The sequence below is a fragment of the Eumetopias jubatus genome, unplaced genomic scaffold, assembly GCF_037043125.1.
Source record: "Eumetopias jubatus isolate StellerSeaLion01/CBP00866 unplaced genomic scaffold, mEumJub1_p1.0 scaffold_1, whole genome shotgun sequence".
Lineage (NCBI taxonomy): Eukaryota > Metazoa > Chordata > Mammalia > Carnivora > Otariidae > Eumetopias > Eumetopias jubatus.
In genome coordinates this window covers 171,743,801-171,763,714 of record NW_028274807.1, presented here as the reverse complement: position 1 = coordinate 171,763,714, position 19,914 = coordinate 171,743,801, and the positions used below count along the sequence as shown (strand labels likewise).

Genomic DNA, 19,914 nt, shown 5'->3' with positions numbered 1-19,914 from the left:
GAGCTCTGGTGACTGCCGAGTCAGTTCATAAGCCCAGCTCCAAACTGCCTTTCATCTGAGCTTGTGAAAAAGTCCCTGCTTCGGTGTGGCTGGTATTTCCCAGTGCAGTTTGCATTCTTGCTTTCACGTCTCTCATCCGTCACAGAAACAGTAACTCCGAGCTGCCAGTACTACCTGAGCTCAGCTCGCTTTTGGAGAACTCACCAGGATCCAACCAGATGGTGGCTGGATGCCTCTCGTATGTGTTTCTGGCTGTGACTTGTCTGTGACCTCAGGTGACATGTTACTTTTGGTATCAAAAGTAGTATTTAACGTGTTTATTGAGAATCACAGACAAAGTACTGAAACCTGTGACAGAAAGGAACTGGAGAGAGACCTCCAGCAGGGAAAACCCACATCTCCCGAGGTTGTGAAAGCCCCACTCCAGCAGACCAGAAAAGGACAGTGGGAGAGTGGGGCCCCATACTGGCTGAACCTGGTCTCGAGCCTGCATCCAAATGTGTCCTTAGAAAATGTTAACACCCCGAGATGAAAATGTGTCAAGTTCATGGATGGGCAGGTAACAGGAGGAGAAATCCATATGGTCAGTAAACATGGAAGAATGTTCCACATTAATGCTAAACGCAGATGTGCTAATTAAAACAACAGTGTGATCCCGAGCTGTACCTGTGATGTTTGGAAAGGTCCAAAGGCCTGAGCATGTCCAGGTCTTATGAGGGTGTGCTATAGGGGCCCCCGTCCCCTGACAGCGTGGATCAGTACAGCCTTTCTGGAAAGCAGTGGGGTGATCGGTATGTTTCTAGAAAGTTGCAACATTTGACCCAACAATTCCATTTCTGGAAATTCTCCAAAAAGAAATAACTGGACAAGTATGTATAGAGGCAAGTACAGAGGTGTTCATCACAGCATTATTTTTAATGACATGCAATTGGAAACATCTTGACTTTTAAAAAAAAAGTAAATATTTTGGTTAAGTAAACTGGTTTTTCTGTACAGTGACAGTCTAGGTGATCATTTCTAACACAAAAATGTTCATGATTGCTTGGTGAAAGGGGCTGACTGTATGCCAGTATTATGGTATATTGTATAACATTTTTCCAATGTAGTAGGGGCAGAAGAAATAACTTGAGTAGATGGTGGGGTTATTGGTGATTTTTGTTTTTCTTTGTGCTTTTTTGTGTTTTCAAAGTTTTCTCCATTGAACATGTGTCATTTTCCAATTAGAAGAAAGTTTCTCCTTTATAAAGTAATGCATGTCCATTGTCTTAAAGTCAGAAATTACAGATGAGTAGAAAAAGAAATTACTTGTCATCTCAATGACTTGGTGGCTATATAATCTTACAGTTCCTACCCCAGAACACAAGTGTCATTTGTTTATTGTCTGAAGTTGCTCTCACTTGCTGCTTCATAGTAGGTTGCTGGAAAATATTTAACTGTAATAGCAACATTAGCTTTTTGTACTCTTATATTGATGAAATGCTTCTTTCTTGCTTCCTTCCCTTTGAGTTTCCAACTTTACCTGGTGCCCCGACCACAGGTCTCAGGACAGAGATTGGCCTTATGGAGGCAGAAGGGCTAATTGACCAGAAAATGAACTCAGATGTAAAACTGTAAATTGGAAGGGACTCGGAGATCAGCCAGTTCAGAGAGGTTACATGGCTTGATCATCATCTTACTACAAATTAAAAGCAGAGTCAGGATTCAGACCCTTGTCCCCTGACTCACTTGGCTGTGCAATCATTCCCCAAAGCCGTGTGGAGGCAGAACCTTCAGAAGATTCGGTTTCAGCACAGGGACCACATTAAAACTAGCCCTCTGGTCCAAGAATAAGCCCACAGAGCTCTCCTCCATGGCTCTGTTCTCTTCCCGCAGCCAAATATCTGAGAAAACCAGCCATCAGTACCACATACCTAGAAGTACCTACAGGCCAACTTCTTGCAAAGAGCAAGTAGTCTCTTAGGGCGAGCCAAGACTGTGAGCCCACAGTGCACTGCTCGGGGTCTCCACCCCCACCATACCTCCTCCCCCCATTAGGGAGATGGGAAGGGTTTAGGCTTCCTGGTGTGTTACCACCACCAGTGTCCCTGCCATGAGCTGTGTGACTTTGGCCCAGTCCCTTCATCAGGAAATGATCCTTACCATTTACTGTGCATACTCAGCATGTAAGCGCAGCATACACTATGTACCGGACGCAATACACATCACGTAGCTAGGGTTCATAGCAACACCCTGTCCTCCCGTCTGGAGATGAGGAAACGGAGGCTCAGGGCAGAGGAGAAAGTACCTAGCCCACTGTCCTGATGTCCTATGCTTGAGCTAAGATTGCCCCTCGCACTCCAGAGCCCCTGCTACCTCTGCTGGCCTGCTGTATGTGGCCTTCCCTGTGAGACTCCAAGCTCCGGGAGGACAGGGCCAGGGCTGGTCCAATCCTGTATCCAAAGTGGCTGGCCCTTAGCAGAAACTCAGTAACTACTCCCTACACGGACGCATGCCAGGAGCCTCATCACTTTGTTCTCCCTTGCCTTCTGAAACCCACTGGTACTACCCTGTATTTTCTCCATCCCCAGGACCTCTCAACTGTATGAGTACCACTGGAAATTGTTCTTGCTTCCCGCCCACCTTTTCTAGGCTATGTTTCCCATCTCCATTTTCACTAAGACAAGCAAGTATAAAGTGTTAAGATAATAGAATGCTTTTGAGTTTCTAGAAGGGTAAATTGTCTATAAATCAAGTTTTCATTATGAGATATTCGTGTACATCTAACCTAGAGGCTTCTTAAAATTGTCCCATTGTCTTCTCTTTGTTCATTTTTAAAGCTTTTTGATTTGGTATACAGAGAAGAGACTCTGCTTAATGTCATTAAAAGTGTCACTCGCAATGGACGGTCCATCATCTTGACAGCAGTTCTGGCTTTGATCCTGGTTTACCTGTTCTCAATAGTGGGCTATCTTTTCTTCAAAGATGATTTTATCTTGGAAGTAGATAGGTTGCCCAATGAAACTGCTCTTCCAGGTGAGTTTGAGATCTTCGGATCTTTTTAATGTTAAGAGAACAGTTCTTCATTGTAAGTGAACTAAAGAGAACGATGACTTTAGCAATGTGGGTATCTCCCTAGCACTCAGACTTGAATTCTGATTCCAGGGCTTGGTTCTCACTTTATTCCAAAGGTGGTTGGTATGTCAGATGCTGAGTGTAAGGGTCCAGAGCCTACATTTAACTTATTCACTAAAGTCAGTTTTTAAACGAATACAATTTATTAAAAAACAATTTGACCCTATATATCGAAAGCATAGGGGGATGCATTCCTCTGGCTTGGTAAATCTACTTCTAGGAATTTATCCTTAAAGGAAAAACCTGCTGCCTATGCATGCAGAAACAGATGCATATGGAAGAATGTTCACTGCAGTGTGAAAGCGGAACCAGTCTAAATGTAGAGTGTTCCATTAGAGTGTCCTATGGGGTGGCATCCCCTGCAGAGAGGGCACATCTTTGTAAACCTTCAAGGAAAAGCACCCACAAAGGTGTGGTGGGAAATTGCAGAATAATAACTATAATAGGATCCACGTATATTTTTTAAAAATGAAAAAACTCATATATGTCTTTTAAAATATGGAAGAATATTACCTCCCCCCAGCAGTGGTTGTCTCTGGGGCTTTTATTTATTTTTTTTTTTTTTACTGTATGCAAGTTTGACAGTGAGCTTACATTATTTTTATATAGAGCAAACAGAAGTCATTTCCACTTTTGAGAATGAAATAAAATGATCATATACTTGAATGATACCCAAGTGTTCCTTGTCTCAATTAAAATATTTTAACACCATTAAGTGAAAGATTGCTGGGTTGTTTTGTTTTGTTTTGTTTTAATCAGGTAGCCAGAGGCCCCAAGTCCAAGTAACAAACTAGAATTATTATCACTGACTAAGCCAGGCAGCCTTGTTCTCCCAAATGCTGCATTCTTGACATGTAACTCTAGCCTCCAAGTTGACACTAAGTGAAATTTGCTGCCAACCATCTTAGGGTTCCGAACTAAACTGGTCTGGACCTTGGATTTCCATTCCTGCTCGCTGATGTTTTTTGTGCAGACTTGGTGTAAATCTTGCTGGAGTCTGTACGTACAGTAGTATTTGTCGAAGAGTTTCAGCTGTGTGTCTTTAAAGTTGGAGAGGTGCTATTTAAGTGTGATATTTCTAGTAAGCCTACAGGAATTGACATTTCTGGCTTCTTTCCCATCCAGATCACCAAATGAAAGTGTAAATTGCATCTCTGCCTTGAATTTATATGCAGGAATGTAGGGTGTTATTTATGTAAAGAATTGTTTAATCAGCCGTGAATTGGGGACTTCAAACATTTTAACCATATGCTGCCAGATTGTTCATCATAAAATTTCCTCTCTTTCCCAGAAGCCGGCGAGAGTTTGGCAAGCGAGTTCCTATACTCTGACGTGTGTAGGGTGGAGACTGTGGAGAACTGCTCCTCTCCTGCACCCAAAGAAGGTAGGACCTTGTAGGCTTAAGCCCCATGTTAGTGTTAGGCTCCTCTGGAAGCTTAGATGGTGCACAGGACATTGGAAGCAGATGGAAGCAGATTTACTGTTCAGAAGTAAGGCCAGTAGCAAAGGGGAAAGGCTGGGAGAGAGGAGGGAGATGAAGGGAAAAGAAGGCTACATGGGAAGAAAATACCTGCTTGGTTGATTCAGCCGCTATTTACTGGGTGCCCCCTATTTGCCAGGGACTATATTGTAGGTGGAGGAGGCAAGCAGGCACCTAGGTGATTATTAGACAGTATGTTAAGTGCTAGGAATAAGGAGGGAATAGAGAAGATAGGCACCCGGAGGTGATAGTTAAACTAAAACAGCAGAATCTTGGACAGTGGAGGAGGGTTAGGTGTTCCAGGTAGAGGGAATAAGGTGTCTAAAGGCTTGGAAGTAGACTGTAGTGTGTTGGAGGAGATAATGATCATGAGGAAGAGTAGTAGCAAGAAATGAAGCCAGAGAGGTCAACAGAAGGCCAGATCACAAAGGGCCTTTCTTACACGTTAGGCTGAGGAGGTTAAACTTCACCCAAAGGATGAATAGAAGTTGAAGTGGTGGGGGGGAGTGGTATGGTGAGATCTGTTTTAGCAAGACCATTCTCCCTGCAACTGCTGAAAAGAACAGGATAGGCAGCAAGACATGGTTCTTCCTCCAAAAATGATTAAGAATGGGCAGCATCCAATATAAAGCTATTTATCCAGGGGACCTGCTGTAAAACGTGGCTGGATTTAGCCAGCGAGGAGCCTAGGTCCTGTGGGATTACCCTCAGCGGAGAGATGAGATGCTTGTGACTCGGAGTATTAAGCAACTTATCTTAGGTCAAATGCCTGTTCAGAGCTGGGACTGGAGTTTCAATCTGAATAGGATAGGGAGTATTTTGGATTTAATATAGGGAAGGGCAGTTCTGACTTGGCTTGAGAAACTAGCAAGGGTTGGTGATGAAAACGGAATTGCCCCAGGTAACTTCAGCTTTTTGAAAGAAGTTATATGACCCTCGATTCCTTAGTTTTATTCTTTCTTGTTCCCGTGTGTAGCTGGTGAGCTGGCATTCAGGGAACACCATCTCAGAATCATGGTCTTTCTTTTCCCACACGTTGTAAATCTGTTGTTACTCACCGTGTTCATAGAGCTGGTCCTTGCAGAAGAGACGGAGCAAGACAAAGAGCACACGTGTGAGACGCTGCTGATGTGCATCGTCACGGTGCTGAGTCACGGGCTGAGGAGCGGGGGCGGAGTAGGAGATGTGCTCAGGAAGCCATCCAAAGAGGTAGCTGGATCCCGAGGGGAAGGGAGAGCAGGGGGGGTGGGGGCTGGGGGCCAGAGCATAAGGCAGAGAGCTTGCGCAGAAGCCCACGACAAAGCAGAGCTGGTGTAGTTCGGAGTAGACGTGCAAAGCTAGCTAGCTGAGGCTTCCTTCTCTCCACCGCCCACCCTGGAGCGAGGTGAGGACCCCTGCCCTGTGGGACGGGGCAGCTCTCGCCCTCCTCTCAGGGCACGGAAATGCTTGTTGCCCCCCGGGCCGGGTCTGGCCTACCTGAATACATGTCCAAGACCCCTCAGATGCCAGGGAGCTGCTCTCGTGCACACACCACACGACACTGGCAGAATTGACCCTTTGGACAAAGGGTGTGAAAAAAAGACACAGCTGTGACTTTTCAAGTTTGCTGCCCAGTTTAACTTGTGACAGAGCAGACCCGTAGGGTGCGGGTGAGCCACGAATGTTGGGCCCATTGGCAGCCTCTTCCTTCTGCCCTGAGCTCTGCAGACCAAAGGGCAGCGGCATGACCTCACTGATGGAGACGCCTCTTTTCTAGGAGCCCCTCTTTGCCGCTAGAGTGATCTATGACCTCTTGTTCTTCTTCATGGTCATCATCATCGTCCTTAATCTGATTTTCGGGGTTATCATTGACACCTTTGCTGACCTGAGGAGCGAGAAGCAGAAGAAGGAGGAGATCTTAAAGACCACGTGCTTTATCTGTGGTGAGTGTGGCAGCCCAGCTTTCGCAGGGAAGCTCAGGCCCCACGGACCGGATGGGCTGCCCACAGGCTTTCTGTGGCGAGGTGCCGCTGCCTCCTCAAGCCTCTCTGCCCCTGGCGTTGGGGGGGGCCTCTCCTCTGCCTCCCTTCTGCTGGGAGGTGTTTGCAGCCGAGGGACCCGAGCGGCAGATCCCGGCGCCAGTGAGTCTGCAGGAATGAAGGTTCCCGTGGCAGACATGTGATCGCACATAATTTGAAATGAATGTGTCTTGGGGTCTTTTCATTTTTGGAGGGGCTGCCGAGCATCTCTTGGCCCCCTCCTAAGTAACTAGACTGGACATCTTTCATCCAGTGCCAGCCTGTGGATGTCTCCACTGCAGATGGTAGCAGGCGTTAAATCAAAGAATATTCCCCTCGGAGGGTATGGTGGAGGTGTTCAGAGCCTGGGCCCAGGACTCAGACCTGGGTTCTGATTAAGTTTCTGCTGCTTCCTAGGCGCATAATCTTGGCATAGTTGCTTCACTCTCTGTACTTTGATTTTCCATCTGTAAAATGGGTACAATAATATGTACTTCTCTGCATTATTGTGGGGCTAAGAGAGCTGGTTCGTGTAGCCCTAGCACAGAACCTGCACATTGTAAGCACTCAATGAGAAGTAGTAGACGGGTGCATGGGGTGCCCAAGAAACCATTGTCAGTATAGCTACAGGGAGGTAAGTGGAAATGTATACTAATCACGTAGGAATCTGGCAGCTGGGTGGTCATTTCATGATTATTCATAATACAGTAACTGTGAATATATAAATTTCCTACTGGTACCTCTACTCAAAAAATGAGCATTTTCCGTTTAAAAACTTAAATCTGCTTTTCGCCCCCTTAAAACTACTTCAAGCCTTTTGTTTTGAAATAATTCCAGAGTTACAGAAAAGTGATAAGAACGATACAAAGAATTTCTGTCTACTCTTCATCCAGAGTCCCCAGATATTAATGTCTTACTTCATTTGCTTGTTCATACACACAGTTTTTCTTATAGTCTGAGATCCACTGGCATGATGCCCCTTGATCCCTAAATATTTCAATATGTTATTTCCTAAACAAGAAGCTTCTCTCATAAATATGCAGTATAGTTACTAAGATTAGGAAATTAGCAAAGATACCATACTGTCACTCAGTCTGTAGACCCTGTTCATATTTCACCCTTTATCCTAGTAATGCCCTCTATAGCCAGTGGAAGCCCAGGTCATGTTGCATTCCATTGTCACGGCTCTTTAGCCTCTGTGGACATTTTTAAAGAGTCTGGTCAGTTATTGTGTAGAATGTCCCTTAGGTTGGGTTTCTCTGATGTTTTCTCATGGTAGAATTGGGGTCATGCATTTTCTGTAGGAACATCAAAGAAATGTTTATTCTCCTCAGTGCATCATTTCAGGAGGCATGGGATGCCTGTTCCTCTTATAACTGGTGATAATAACTCCAGTCACTTCGTTAAGGTGGTGATTGCCAGGTTTCTCCACTAAAGGTTAGGGTTTTTTTCTCTTTGCAGTTAGGAAACATTTATGAGGAAATATTTTGCGACCATGTAAATATCCCATTATTCCTCAAATTAAATGTTTACCCACTAGCTTTAATGTCCACTGATGTTTCCTGCCTGCCTCTTTTATTAGGATGGCTGTCCAGTGATGATTTTATTATTTTATTATTTCTACATTTGTTAGTTGGCTTTTTAAGAAAGAACTTTCTCTTCTCGTGTAGGTATGTATACTATATATGTATTAATACTTTTGTATTTGTGACAACATGGATTTCTGTATTTTTATTTAATCCAGTGGATTATAATCCTTTAATGTCATTATTTGTTTTGATGCTCAGATTGCCCCAGATGTGTTCCTGCCCTTCAAGCTGGTTTCTCTGTTTTGTCATGTCACTGTAATTTTTTGTGTACTTCCTTACTTTATTAGTGCCACGAGATAGTGCAGGTTCAAGCTTAACTTGTATCTCCCTGACCCGGTCCTGGCATCGCCCATTTTCCCAAAAAGCCCTGGTTCTTTCTAGTGGAAAAGGGTATTTAGAAGCTAAGATCCGGGGACCAGGTGTGCACATTCCTGCTGCTGTACCCCTGCTCCCAGGGCTTATTGGGGTGCAGATCTAGCATAGACATGTACATGCACACCCATGGGTGTTTGTGTACATACACATATGCCATACACTTTTGTGTCTATTTTTATATACATCTGAAAAAGAATGAGTTCATACCCATACCTCTCATTCCAGTTCACCATTACACTGTTTCTCCCTTTCCATATTTGTGCTCCCTTCTTTGACAGAAATCTAGCTCCCATTATACATCATATATTTCCTTGCTCCATCCGAGAATCCACAGAAACTAGTTTCACACAGTAGCTCACCCAGACCTCTGCAAAATACAAACTTACCAGCTAAAGTTCAAAATGTGTTTAAAGTTCTCCCCCGTTCCCTGACAAGGCCACTAAGGCACGTGGAGACTAAACAGTGACGGGGAGGGGGCAGAGGTGGGATGCAGACCCAGGGCCATCTTCCCTGCAGCCTGGGGTTCCCTGTGGGGATGTAAAAGGGAATGCATGGAGGAGGCCACCAGAATCCAACTCTGCACAAAGGTGGGGACTACACTCGCAGCCTCCCCTGCGGACAGTTCTCTCGCAGACTTTTCTGCTCCGTGGCTGCTCACTTGGGGCCGGGGGCTTTTCCGTCTCTCCGTAGGCTTGGAGAGAGACAAGTTCGACAACAAGACTGTCACCTTTGAAGAGCACATCAAGGAGGAGCACAACATGTGGCACTATCTGTGTTTCATCGTGCTGGTGAAAGTGAAGGACTCCACAGAGTACACTGGGCCCGAGAGCTACGTGGCAGAAATGATCAAGGTGAGCAGGAAGCTCCTGGAGGCGGCTCACACTTGGGCCGGAACCGCAGCTCTGTCCTCGGGGCGAGCAGCACGGTTCGGGAGCCAGCGAGCAGGTCACACAGCAGAAAAAGAACACCTAATGTGTCCTGGGCTACTGAGCTCTTAGCCTAGGTGAGGTATTAGACTCCAGAGTTTGTGTGTCCTCTCAAGTGAACTGCAGAAGCACCAGACCGGTGGTATCATCCCCATTTTAAAGGAGGAAACAGTGAGGCTCCGCGAGATGCGAACACGGCCACCTCACTGGGGCTGGGCTTCTAACCTAGATCTAACCCCACAACCCAGTCTCCCATCTCTACGTATTCAGCCTCTTTTCTTCATAATGGATCCTTTTCTTTGTTCTCCTTAAATGAGACCTAGTCCCTAAGAGATAACTTTAAATAATGATCAGTTGATGGAATTCATTCAGCCTGGGTTATTTGCTCATTTGGCCTCAGTCTAGCCTTTCTGGGAGATGCTTCGCTAACCATTAGGAAGGGATCATATGATGGAGGAATTGGAGTCCCAAATTCATCTTCTTGCTGTTGGAGAGCGTGACCGCAGTGTCCTGGGAAGAGGGGAAGCTGCCCTGGGTTCCCAGAGCACTCCTCTCGGCCAGGACTTTGAGGAGGTACCAAACGTGTGCTGTGGGGGTCCCAGGCCAGCTGTCCTTTCATACCTGTGGTTTCTGAACTTCATTAAAATGTTCAGGAGGGGCGTTGGTAAAGCGACGAGGCCTGAACTGTGAAGTCTAGGGAGCCTCTGTGATTTATGTGAGCTCGCTCTGGGGACAGGGGGCTATAGTTCACTGACTCTCCTTCCAGTTGCCAAGGACTTAAGCACTCAGCCTGATAATGAGGTATCCTAAACGGCCCGTCTGTGTTTTTTATGCAGATGTGATTTTAAAGCTTTTACTATAAAGAAATCTCAGGTGACGACTGATCCTGTAAATAGCATCATTCATATGCGGCAGACGCAGGCAGGCTTTTAGTTTTATTGCTGGCAGGCCGGCAGTCACGTGGCAATATTCTTGAGCCCACCCCCCAAAGAACACCAGCTCGGAGGCCTCTGCAGGTTCCAGAGGGCTTTTGGGCGATTCTGTGCTATCTGTACCCTTGAGGTCCTTAATGTCAAATTCCATACTTCTCAAATTTTAACGTACATAGAACTCACCTGGAGATGTGAGGGTTTGGATTCGGATTCAGCAGGCACCGTCAGGACTCCAGACTCTGCACTTCTGGCAGGTGGGGGGATGCTGAAGCTGCAGGCTGGTGGGTCATGCTTGGAGTAGTAAGCATCCAACAGAAGAGACAAAACAATGCTGATTGAAGAAATGATCCTCTGAACTGGTGATGTGAGTGCCGAGGAGAGGGATTCTTAATAATCTCTAAGTATTTAGCACTCTATGGCTTGTAAAGCTCTTTCACATCTAGTACTGTGTTTGATAAAATTACCCTTAGTGGGGAACCACTCAGAGAGAACTTTGAGGGTAGAGAGAAATGGATGAGGTTTTACAGCAGAGATGACTTTTAAAGGGGTGTTGAAAGAGAGTGTCATAGATTAGCGGAAGGAGAAGAGAAAAAAAATCAGCAGAGAGGGAAAAAAGGCAGGAGTTCCCGAATGCGGCTGCTGGGTGTGCTCCCTAACAGATGAAAGCCAGGCTCAGGGTTAGTGATGGGGACTGCACCACGGCCCCAGCGAGGGAGCAGACGGGGAGGCGGCTGGTGGCACCGCGCCAGGTGGGAGCAGATCTGTTGTTAATTAGGAATTCTCTTGGTTGCCAGGGCAGATTTTCGGCGAGGTCTCCAGGGTCAGGACACATTAACTGAAAAGTTCTCCTAGCCCATCTTTTCCTCCGATTGTTGATATTGCCAAATGAAGACACTTGGTCAGCATTCATGGGACAGCGACCTGTCTGCATGCACACACAAATACCTTCATTCACATTAAGTCCTGTAATGGGTAGAGGAGAGGACCTCTAGTTTTTACCCTTGTCACACATTCTTTTTCTTCTTTACTTTGTTTGCTTCTCTCGAAAGTATTTGTGCCCTGTCTTTAAATCTTCAGGGGCCAGTTTTAAAGCTTTCTGTTAATCACCTTACTTAACCGTCACAGAAAACTCTGGCGCACTTGAAGGTTTCTGTTTCAATCGTCAATCGTGAAGACTTAAAGGAGCCTTGTGAGCAGTCACCTGGTGAGGATTAAGGGCCAGAAGTCACCCCCCAGCCTCCCACTGAGCCTGCTTAGAGCCCATTGCTTGGCGACGCTTTGAAAAACCCAGCATTCAGTGTGCTTTCCTCATCCACATCATTCTTAAATTGTACCAGAACTTCTTGTCAAAAGGCCTAAAAATATGTAGCATCAAAAAATTCTTAACTCTGAGTGTCAAAGTTGCTGAGGAACCAGATATTTCGTGCTCATAGTGAGGGCTCAGGGAAGGGTTAGATGCATTGGCTGAAAGGCTGTGCCTTTGGCCAACACCATTTTCTGTGGTCACATGAATCCCTGCTGGCCACTCCCCGGAGAGTACTTGCCACAGGAGGGTAGACTGGGGCTGTTCGGCTGGAAGTCCAGGGGAGCTCAGAGCTGCGGGGGAACAGGCCACATGCCCGTGTGGCAGACCCATTCGGTCATACCCCGTGGAGGTAGCCACGGCCCAGAGATGAGTTCCTCTCAACATTCCTCCTGAGGAGGCAGGCCTCCTGCCCACCGCTTCTGGGAGGAAAAGGCCGGTGATGTCTTTGAGAGGCCGACTCTATTACTCCAGGATCAAGGAGAGGGGGGCAGCTCACAGTGTCAGAGAGGGAAGGAAAAGTCAGCTACCTTTTTGCTTACTTCATGTCCCAAAAGAAATCGTGACAGGGTTTTCTGGGACTTGGGTTTCTCAGGAAAACCACCTCTTGCCTAGTGGCCAGAGGCTGGGGGTTTTAAGCTCTCCCTGAGCTCATGAATTAAGATCCTGGAGACTCATTAAGAACCGTGAAGTAACAACGGCCCATAGACAACCCAGAAGAAGCAAACAGAAGAGGCCCCAGCTGGTCACTTGGAGGTAGAGGAGGAGCTTCACAGCTGCCCCGAAAACGACTCCCTGCAGACCGTGGTGTCAGGGATGGTAAATAGATTTTCATCTAAAAAAAAAAAAAAAAAAAAAAAAAACCATGGAGATGGTGCGCTTCTTGCCAGAGATGGCAGTAGAGAACTTAGCTGCCAGATGTTCAGCCACACTTAATTTTCATCGAAACATAATAGAAGATTGTGTATTCTCTTCTTTCTCCTTCTGGTCGTGCCCTGTCTCCTTCCATTAGAGATGGACTATTCCCGGCAAAGCCAAGGCCAGGCTCATGCCTACCATGAAGTCCTTGCTCCCTAAGCATTGGATTTGAAGGCAGAGAATCCAGGATGTGAGTCTCGGCTCTGCACCTTCCGAGCCACATAGCCCCAGGAAGTCATGGGGCTTCCCTGACCTGGGTTGCTGTCTGGAAATGGGGGTTAACGGCACTTCCCGTGTCCACTGGGTGATGGGACCGAGGTAAATGTGGGGGACCAGGGTGGGCCTGGTGGGCCCTCAAGGAGGCAGGGAGTGGATGCCAGCAGGGCCAGATGGACACACACAGCGGTCGGCAGGGCAGCAGAGCGCAGCGCGGGCAGAGAGCTGACGCAAGCATCATGTCCTGCACTTTACGGCTGTGTAAGATGCCTTGGCTGCTGGCATGCTGTTGCTAAGAAAAGTCAGAATGGGCATCTTGACGCCAAGACATTCCTCCCATGGAAAATTCCTGCTTCTTCCTTGCGCTCAAATTTAAACGTTTTAAGTGCTCTTAAATGTTGGAGCAGGACAAAGTTGACATTCTCACTCTTTCTCCATCGAACGGGCCTCAATACCTGGGACTCGGACCCATGTGTTCAGCTGCGTCCTCCACTCACAGTCATTACCCACGACCAGGAGTTGGGGTGACTTGGGGAGTGGCCCCCGGGTTCTGTGTATGAGATGCTGTCATGATTGCCCTGGGTTCTGCGCACATGGCCGAAGCGGGTGCTGTCACTGGCACTGTGTGGGGGGAGCCCAACCCCCACCCCGTACCTCCGTGCAAAACAGACAGTGCCGCTCGGACGGGAGAGGCAGCCTCAGATTCATTGACTCAGGCCCCAGACAGGGCTGTACTTACAGAGAAATGTGACTACAGAGTGACCTCACTTAGCCCTGGCAGCTCAGGGCAGGAACAAAACCCCTGACCTTCCTCTCTCCATAGCAACTGGATTTTTGGGACTACCATGTAGAGTTTTAGTGGCAGCCTTTATGAGAAGCAGAGTTTTATTAGCCCTGAACTACATTTAAATTTTCACGATAACTGATGTACCACATGCTCTTCTTAAATAATTTAACATTCTTTGACTTCTCTCTACTGCTGACTGAAATGAGAATGTGTTAGTCCGTAGACGATGATTTGATAGGCCATACAATCAGATATATTTAACCTGGATAAGTGGTAAATTAGTTGTATCTTGCCTGAAGGAATTTAAATACTGCACAGTGGGCAAGTTGTAGATAAAAGATCAAATATAGGATTCCCAGCAATGATTCAGCAGCCCAATTTTCTGTGACAGTCTAGCTCAGGAGAAAAGCCAGTGCTTAATTTGTTAAGCAGACTAAGTTATTCTTGAAAGTTAAAAACTCCAGAAATATTAAGAAGGAAGGTCAGTAAAGAAGACCAAACTATAATTTAATAAATAGCATCCATTTTGTTAATGAAATACAGATTTCCCTTCGGTATCTTGGAATTCTACCTTGAGAAATCAGTTCTATTTTCAGAGGCGTGTGTTTGAGTGAATGGCAGGGTGGTCAGGAGGAATACTGTTCATCCATATTTCAGCACCCCCCGCTACCTGGAGCTACTCTGGCCCCTTCTCTTCTCCAGGAGGGCGCACTTAACTGACTACCGGGCTGGCTGGGGAGAACCTCCTCCCGCCACAGCCTGAGTGTCGGGAGATAGATAGGCCACCGCTTCTGGAGGAGTGGACCGGGCTGTGCTTTGCCGTAACAATGGCAGATTGGATAATAACTCTAATAATAGGTCATGTTTAATCAGTATGTACTGAAATAAATGCTTGGCATGCACGGTCCCATGTAATCCCCAGAACAGCATTTGTAGGTGGCACTGCCACCATTTTACAGGTGGGAAACTGGAGCCCAGCCTGGGTGAGCAGCTTCTCCAGGTTCCCCCTGCTGGGAAGGGCTGCAGCTGAGACTCCCATCCAGGGCTGCTGAGTCAGAACCCACCCTGGGGCTGTCCTGACATGCGCACGTGCAGTGTGGTTCCCTCTGTGTTCACGCACAACCCTCCGTGTCAAGGATGGGCCGCCGTTGGTCAGGCTGAATCTGGTTTTCCTGCCTTGGACTGGCTCATCTCCCAGGAGAATTAGCCAACTTCAAAAGAGGCAAGGCCCGGCAAAGGCCCCACTGGGGGAGGGAGAAGGACCTCCTGGGTGATGCTGACTGGCTAACGCACAAATCAGCAAGAGGGAAGCTCAGTGCATTCGATGCATGTTAATTCTCTGAGCTGCCACCAGCACTGCTGGTTAGGCAACCACCTGGAGTCAAATACTACAGGGGGTTGTAGACATGACTAGCGTTCGGGAGAGGCAGAGCCAACTCCTGCAAAGGGTGTATCTGAAATAGGTGTTAATTCTGACTTGGTAAAATCTGAGAAACATCATTACCTTCCCCTGAGCCTGGAACAGGGAATGATACTCCCTTTGGTGGCCATTATTTGAAGGGAGAGAGGTGTCTAAGTTAAAGGGGAAGGAAGATTCGCCAGAACCATAGACAGACGGGCTTCCACACCCGGGTGACTCATCTGAATAGTTAGAACTCCCTGATAATTAGAGTGTCTGATCCATCATCCTTTAAGCCTGGTGCTGACTTTTTCTCACAGTGAAAATAGACCGCTCTTGACTTCTTTCCCTCCCCCCTCCATCCCTCTGTCTTTCTCTCACGTGCTCACACACTATTCCACTAGAGATTTTCCATTTTGTTCCATCTTGTATTAATTCACTTGACCTCTTCAGAAACTAGTTGTATAGGGTTATAAAAGCAAAGAAACAATTTTCCAAGTCAAAAGTAGTATCAGGTCAGCCAGTGAAATGCTCTTAGAAAATAGTGCCCTTTTTCAGATAGGAGGGCCGAGTCCAGGAGGCTGCATTCCTGGAAAATGCTTTACTGAAAGCCCTAGTCAATTTGCATCAAAAAAGCCATGTTAGAGAGAGAGCTCTTTTTGGTTGGAAAATACCTCTTGGGTAAATTTCCCAAGCAAATAAATTCTTTTAGCAAATAAAGCACTACTAAACATCTAAGAGGAAGATTCGAAAGCCATAGGGCATCTGGCCTCAGCACTCACTTGTTTTTATCTGTATTCGATAAGAAGACACAGGAAGCAAGCACAGTCAGAAAGCAATGTGTTAACAAGGGCAAAAGATCAAAATGGGAACTGAATTACCTACAAGTCACTGCCTTCTTTTAAAAGGGGAACTGACCCAAGTCTTGCACCTTTCTTGACCCGAGAGAGAGCCTGGTGCTATGAAGTCTGAAGACAGGCACTTTCCAAAGTGAGGGCAGCGGTTTTCTGCCCGGAGGAACTGGGTAAAGGGACCAAAGGGAATCGCTCTGGACAGAAACAAGAGAGCAGGAATGACTGGTGTTTCCTAATCAGATAAAAGCAAGGCCCTGGAAGTCTGCAGGGGAGTGGTGCTGGCAGGGGCGGTGTGGGGCAGTGTGAGCTGGGAGGTCTGTGTGGACACAGCCGTCCTGCCGTCCTGGAGGGTCTCGGCCCCAGGCAGTGAGAATTCGGGAGTCCCTAGCAGCCAGGACTTGGGAGTCCCAGAGAGGTCAGCCTGTGCAGCCACCTCCCCCCACCCATCCGCTGCATCTGTGCTTCATCACGTGCCGGGCAGGCTGCTTCCGGGCAGATGTGCAGTAATGAGCTCGGACTTTTATTCTGGAATTCCAGAGAGGATGCTGGGAGGAAGGGAGTGCCTTGGTAAGTTCCTGGGACAGAGATTTCGGCGCTGGTAGTGCTGTATCATCAGCTTCCCTGCCTGACTTAGGGGGGCCACACGCCTAGATGAAAATGTCCCCCGGGCTCCAGAAGCCCTTAGCCGTGCATGAGGATACGGCCTGTGAGGCTCTCCAGTACGATTCCCAGCATGCTTCCCGAAGTTAGCCGGCAGCACGGCGGAGTTCGAGAATATCAGAGCAAGGGAGACGTGGACAGGGATTTGGCACTTGCTTTTCGGTGGCTGGAAGCAGCGCGTCAGCAGCACTGGACTCGCCTCCCAGCCAGCCAGACGGGCTCTCGCCCCACCCTCTGCACTTGAGCTCGGGTTCGCATCAGTGCCAGTGGCACAGGGCAGTTGCTGGGCTTGTGTTTCCCTGCCCGGGCTTACCACATGCTCTGCCCTCTCGTCTAGAGGCTCTGAAGTCACCCCTTGTCCCACTGCGCACTTCACAGGTGCCTTCTTCTTATGAAGCACTTGGCCCTGGGACCCCAGGTCTGCACTATCCTCCGAACTCTGCACAGCCTGACCGTCACAGAGGGTGCGTGAGGCACTGTTGGTAACAATGAGTGGGGCAGAGCCATAATCTGCCTGAGAGGGCTTTCTGTGCTAACTTAGCGGACAGGGAATGCGGCCTACCCAGTGAGCCCGTGCAGATTTGGAGCGCTGTACCTAGCAACTGTTCGACCAGTCAGCCAAAGACTGTGTTCACCACCGGTGCTCGTCTCCCCACTGTGAGCTAGTCCAAGGAGGTCTGTATATGCTTGTATCTGTACATAAAATATTTGCTTACACAGTTCCCCCAACTCAGGAGACATGGTAACTCCAGGAATGTATTTTTCTCCCCTTCACATGCTGGACCCACCTTCCGCTCCTTGCCCCAGTGCTGACCCCACCGGGCTGCCTTCCTGGTCACCTGCCATCCCAGACACGCTAACTACACTCGAAACTCCTTCGTTTCCTCCTGAATCTAAACACTGACTGTAACTGATACAGCTTTACTTGATTGTAAGACTACAGTATGTAATGCATAGAACATATAAAATATGTTGACTATTGATTCCCGTCAGTAGTAGGCTATCATTAAGTTTTTGGGAAGTCACAAGCTCTATGCAGATTTTCACAGTGCCGGAGTCAGTGCCTCTGAACCTCCATGATGTTCAAGGGCCAACCGTACCTACACTCAGGAGTCTTTAACATACCTCTTGATAATGAGGCCTGCAAGCGTGTTGCTAAGGAATGTGGGAATGAAAAGCTACTAGTATGTAGGTGTAGTCCTGCGTGTGTGCAGCTTACACAGGTGGACAAGGCTCTCAGTTTCTCCTTTCACAAACCCACTTCTTTTCAGGGCCTTCATGTGACCACCTATAAAGTTGAACCAAAGGGTCTCTTATGCCATCTTTAGCGCTACAGTTCAGTGAAGCAACTTACAAAGTGCTGGTAGGAGCTCATGAACTACTGAAGAGGGTCTTTGTTAAGAGCAGGGATGTAGGTGTCAGGAGGGAGAGAGGACACCTATGGGAACAAGCTAGTCAATCTTTGGGGTCAGAAGGCATAGGGCAGGTGAGTAAAATGGGGGATTTGGAAAGGACTGAGGAATTGAGAGAATCTGCACACAGCTGATGATCTCTTTCACCCTTAAGAGCTCAAGCTGTGTGGCGCCTTTCTTCCAAGCCATTCTCACGGCGGTGACAGTGCTGGTGACTTGCCCCTCAACTCTTGCTGGAGTCTATGAAGAGTAAGAGAGAGGACTTTCTCCTCTCTTTGAGTCTATCTAGGCAGGGCTGACCTTAAGTAAAACTGCTTGAGTCAAGAGTTTGCCAACACATAAACCCACAGGATGATAAACACTGTTAGAACACTGTTTGTTGTATGTGAAGCAGCTTAGTAGTGAGGCTTATGGGTGTGTATGTGTTTGTAGGTTCAAAGATAAATGCCAAGTATTTTTTTCCTGAAATAACAGCAAAGAAATTTGGAAAGCTATTTAAGTAGGCTTAACAAAAAACAAAAACCATTACTTTATAAAGGTACTGAGAGATCAAAGTTGAAAAGTCAGGAAACCCAGAAAAGAATAGAGGAAAACCAATAGAAATTGCTAAAATCCCATACATAACCTCTGGGAACATTCTGGTAGATTTCTTAGCTAACTGAAAATGCAAGGGAAGTTGCCTAAGCAAAATGTCATGAGCCAGCTCGAGAGAAGGGCAAGGTACCCTAATTGTTCTTTATTGGGAATCTCCACTGGGCCAACCCTGCCTTGTCCGACAGCGGCTGCCAGCCCCACCTTACCCTCCTCCTCTGAGACCTCTGGCTTCCTCTGCCTGGCAGCCCAGGTGCCCAGGACCCAGCTGCACCACTCTGCGTGGCAAGCCCTGCTTTCTCAAAGTCTCCAGAGCTCCCAGAAACCACTTCACCTGAAGGCCTAGAATGACTGAAAACCGTGATTCTGCAGCTGGCTTTTCTTAGGGATTTCATCAGAAAAGGGTGCGGTTCTCTCTACTGGCAAGGGCCCGTCTTTGTTACACTGTATGGTCCAAGAACAACTGTTAACTGAGTCTGGGAAGGCTAAGTGGTCATTCCAGACCAGCTGATGATTATATAACCCCTCTGACACCTAAAGTTGGGAGCACTGTGGGTAGCCTTCACATGGCTGCGCTGGTCAAAGAGAAATATGTATCTCTAACATGAAATCCCATAGGAAGGCAGGAACTAACCAGACCTGGGAGTCAAGCACTACACGTGGAGTCAGTATCTGGATTCCGGGGCCGACTCTAGACTAGCTTTGTGACCTCAGGCTGATGACACTGATTTATAATTCTTTTGCTTAACGCTTTCCAGCTTCTGGGACACTTTCTCATACTAGCTCCGTGGGGGCAGCCCCGTGATCTCTTTCTCAAAAAAACAGAAACAGAGACCCCGGTCGGTTAAGTGACGCCTTCACTGGCGCGCTGTCTTGTAGCACTGGGGCGTTGTGACCTAAAGTCCTTAGCTCCTGATTCAGGCCATCCCTCTTCCTGCTGACAAAGTAATGTCACAAGGCTGTTGCAGAAAGGCATCTGTGAAGTGTAGGGATGCTGTATGTGCTCTGAGTTCACTGTACTTTGGAACAGAGCGAAGTGGATCCTTGGATTTGGGACTGGTCAACAAACTCGAGGTGTGGGAGCCATTGTTTTTAATGAACTTTATTTTTTATAGCAGTTTTAGGTTTACATGAAAACAGAGCAGAAAGCACAGAGTTCCCATATACTGTTCCCTCCCTACCTCACCCCGCCACACACACAGTTTCCCCTATTATTAACATTTTTTATTACTGTGGTGTATTTGTTTCAATTGATGAACCAATATGACACATTACTATTAACTACAGATCAGAGTTTACATTGGGGTTCACTCTTGGTGGTGTACCTTCTGTGGGTTTTAACAAATATATAATGACATGTATCC

General features: G+C 47.2%; 1 protein-coding gene across 1 annotated transcript in view; it reads left to right on the top strand.

Annotated features, from left to right (window-relative positions):
- Window positions 1–19,914, top strand: part of ITPR1 (inositol 1,4,5-trisphosphate receptor type 1) — a 320,000-nt gene that overhangs the window by 283,813 nt on the left and 16,273 nt on the right. Inside the window, exons 53-57 of the mRNA XM_088027511.1 lie at window positions 2,817–3,012; window positions 4,403–4,495; window positions 5,661–5,800; window positions 6,348–6,513; window positions 9,243–9,403. Of these exons, the coding sequence (XP_087883637.1) occupies window positions 2,817–3,012; window positions 4,403–4,495; window positions 5,661–5,800; window positions 6,348–6,513; window positions 9,243–9,403 (756 nt within the window). The remainder of the gene's footprint in view (window positions 1–2,816; window positions 3,013–4,402; window positions 4,496–5,660; window positions 5,801–6,347; window positions 6,514–9,242; window positions 9,404–19,914) is intronic.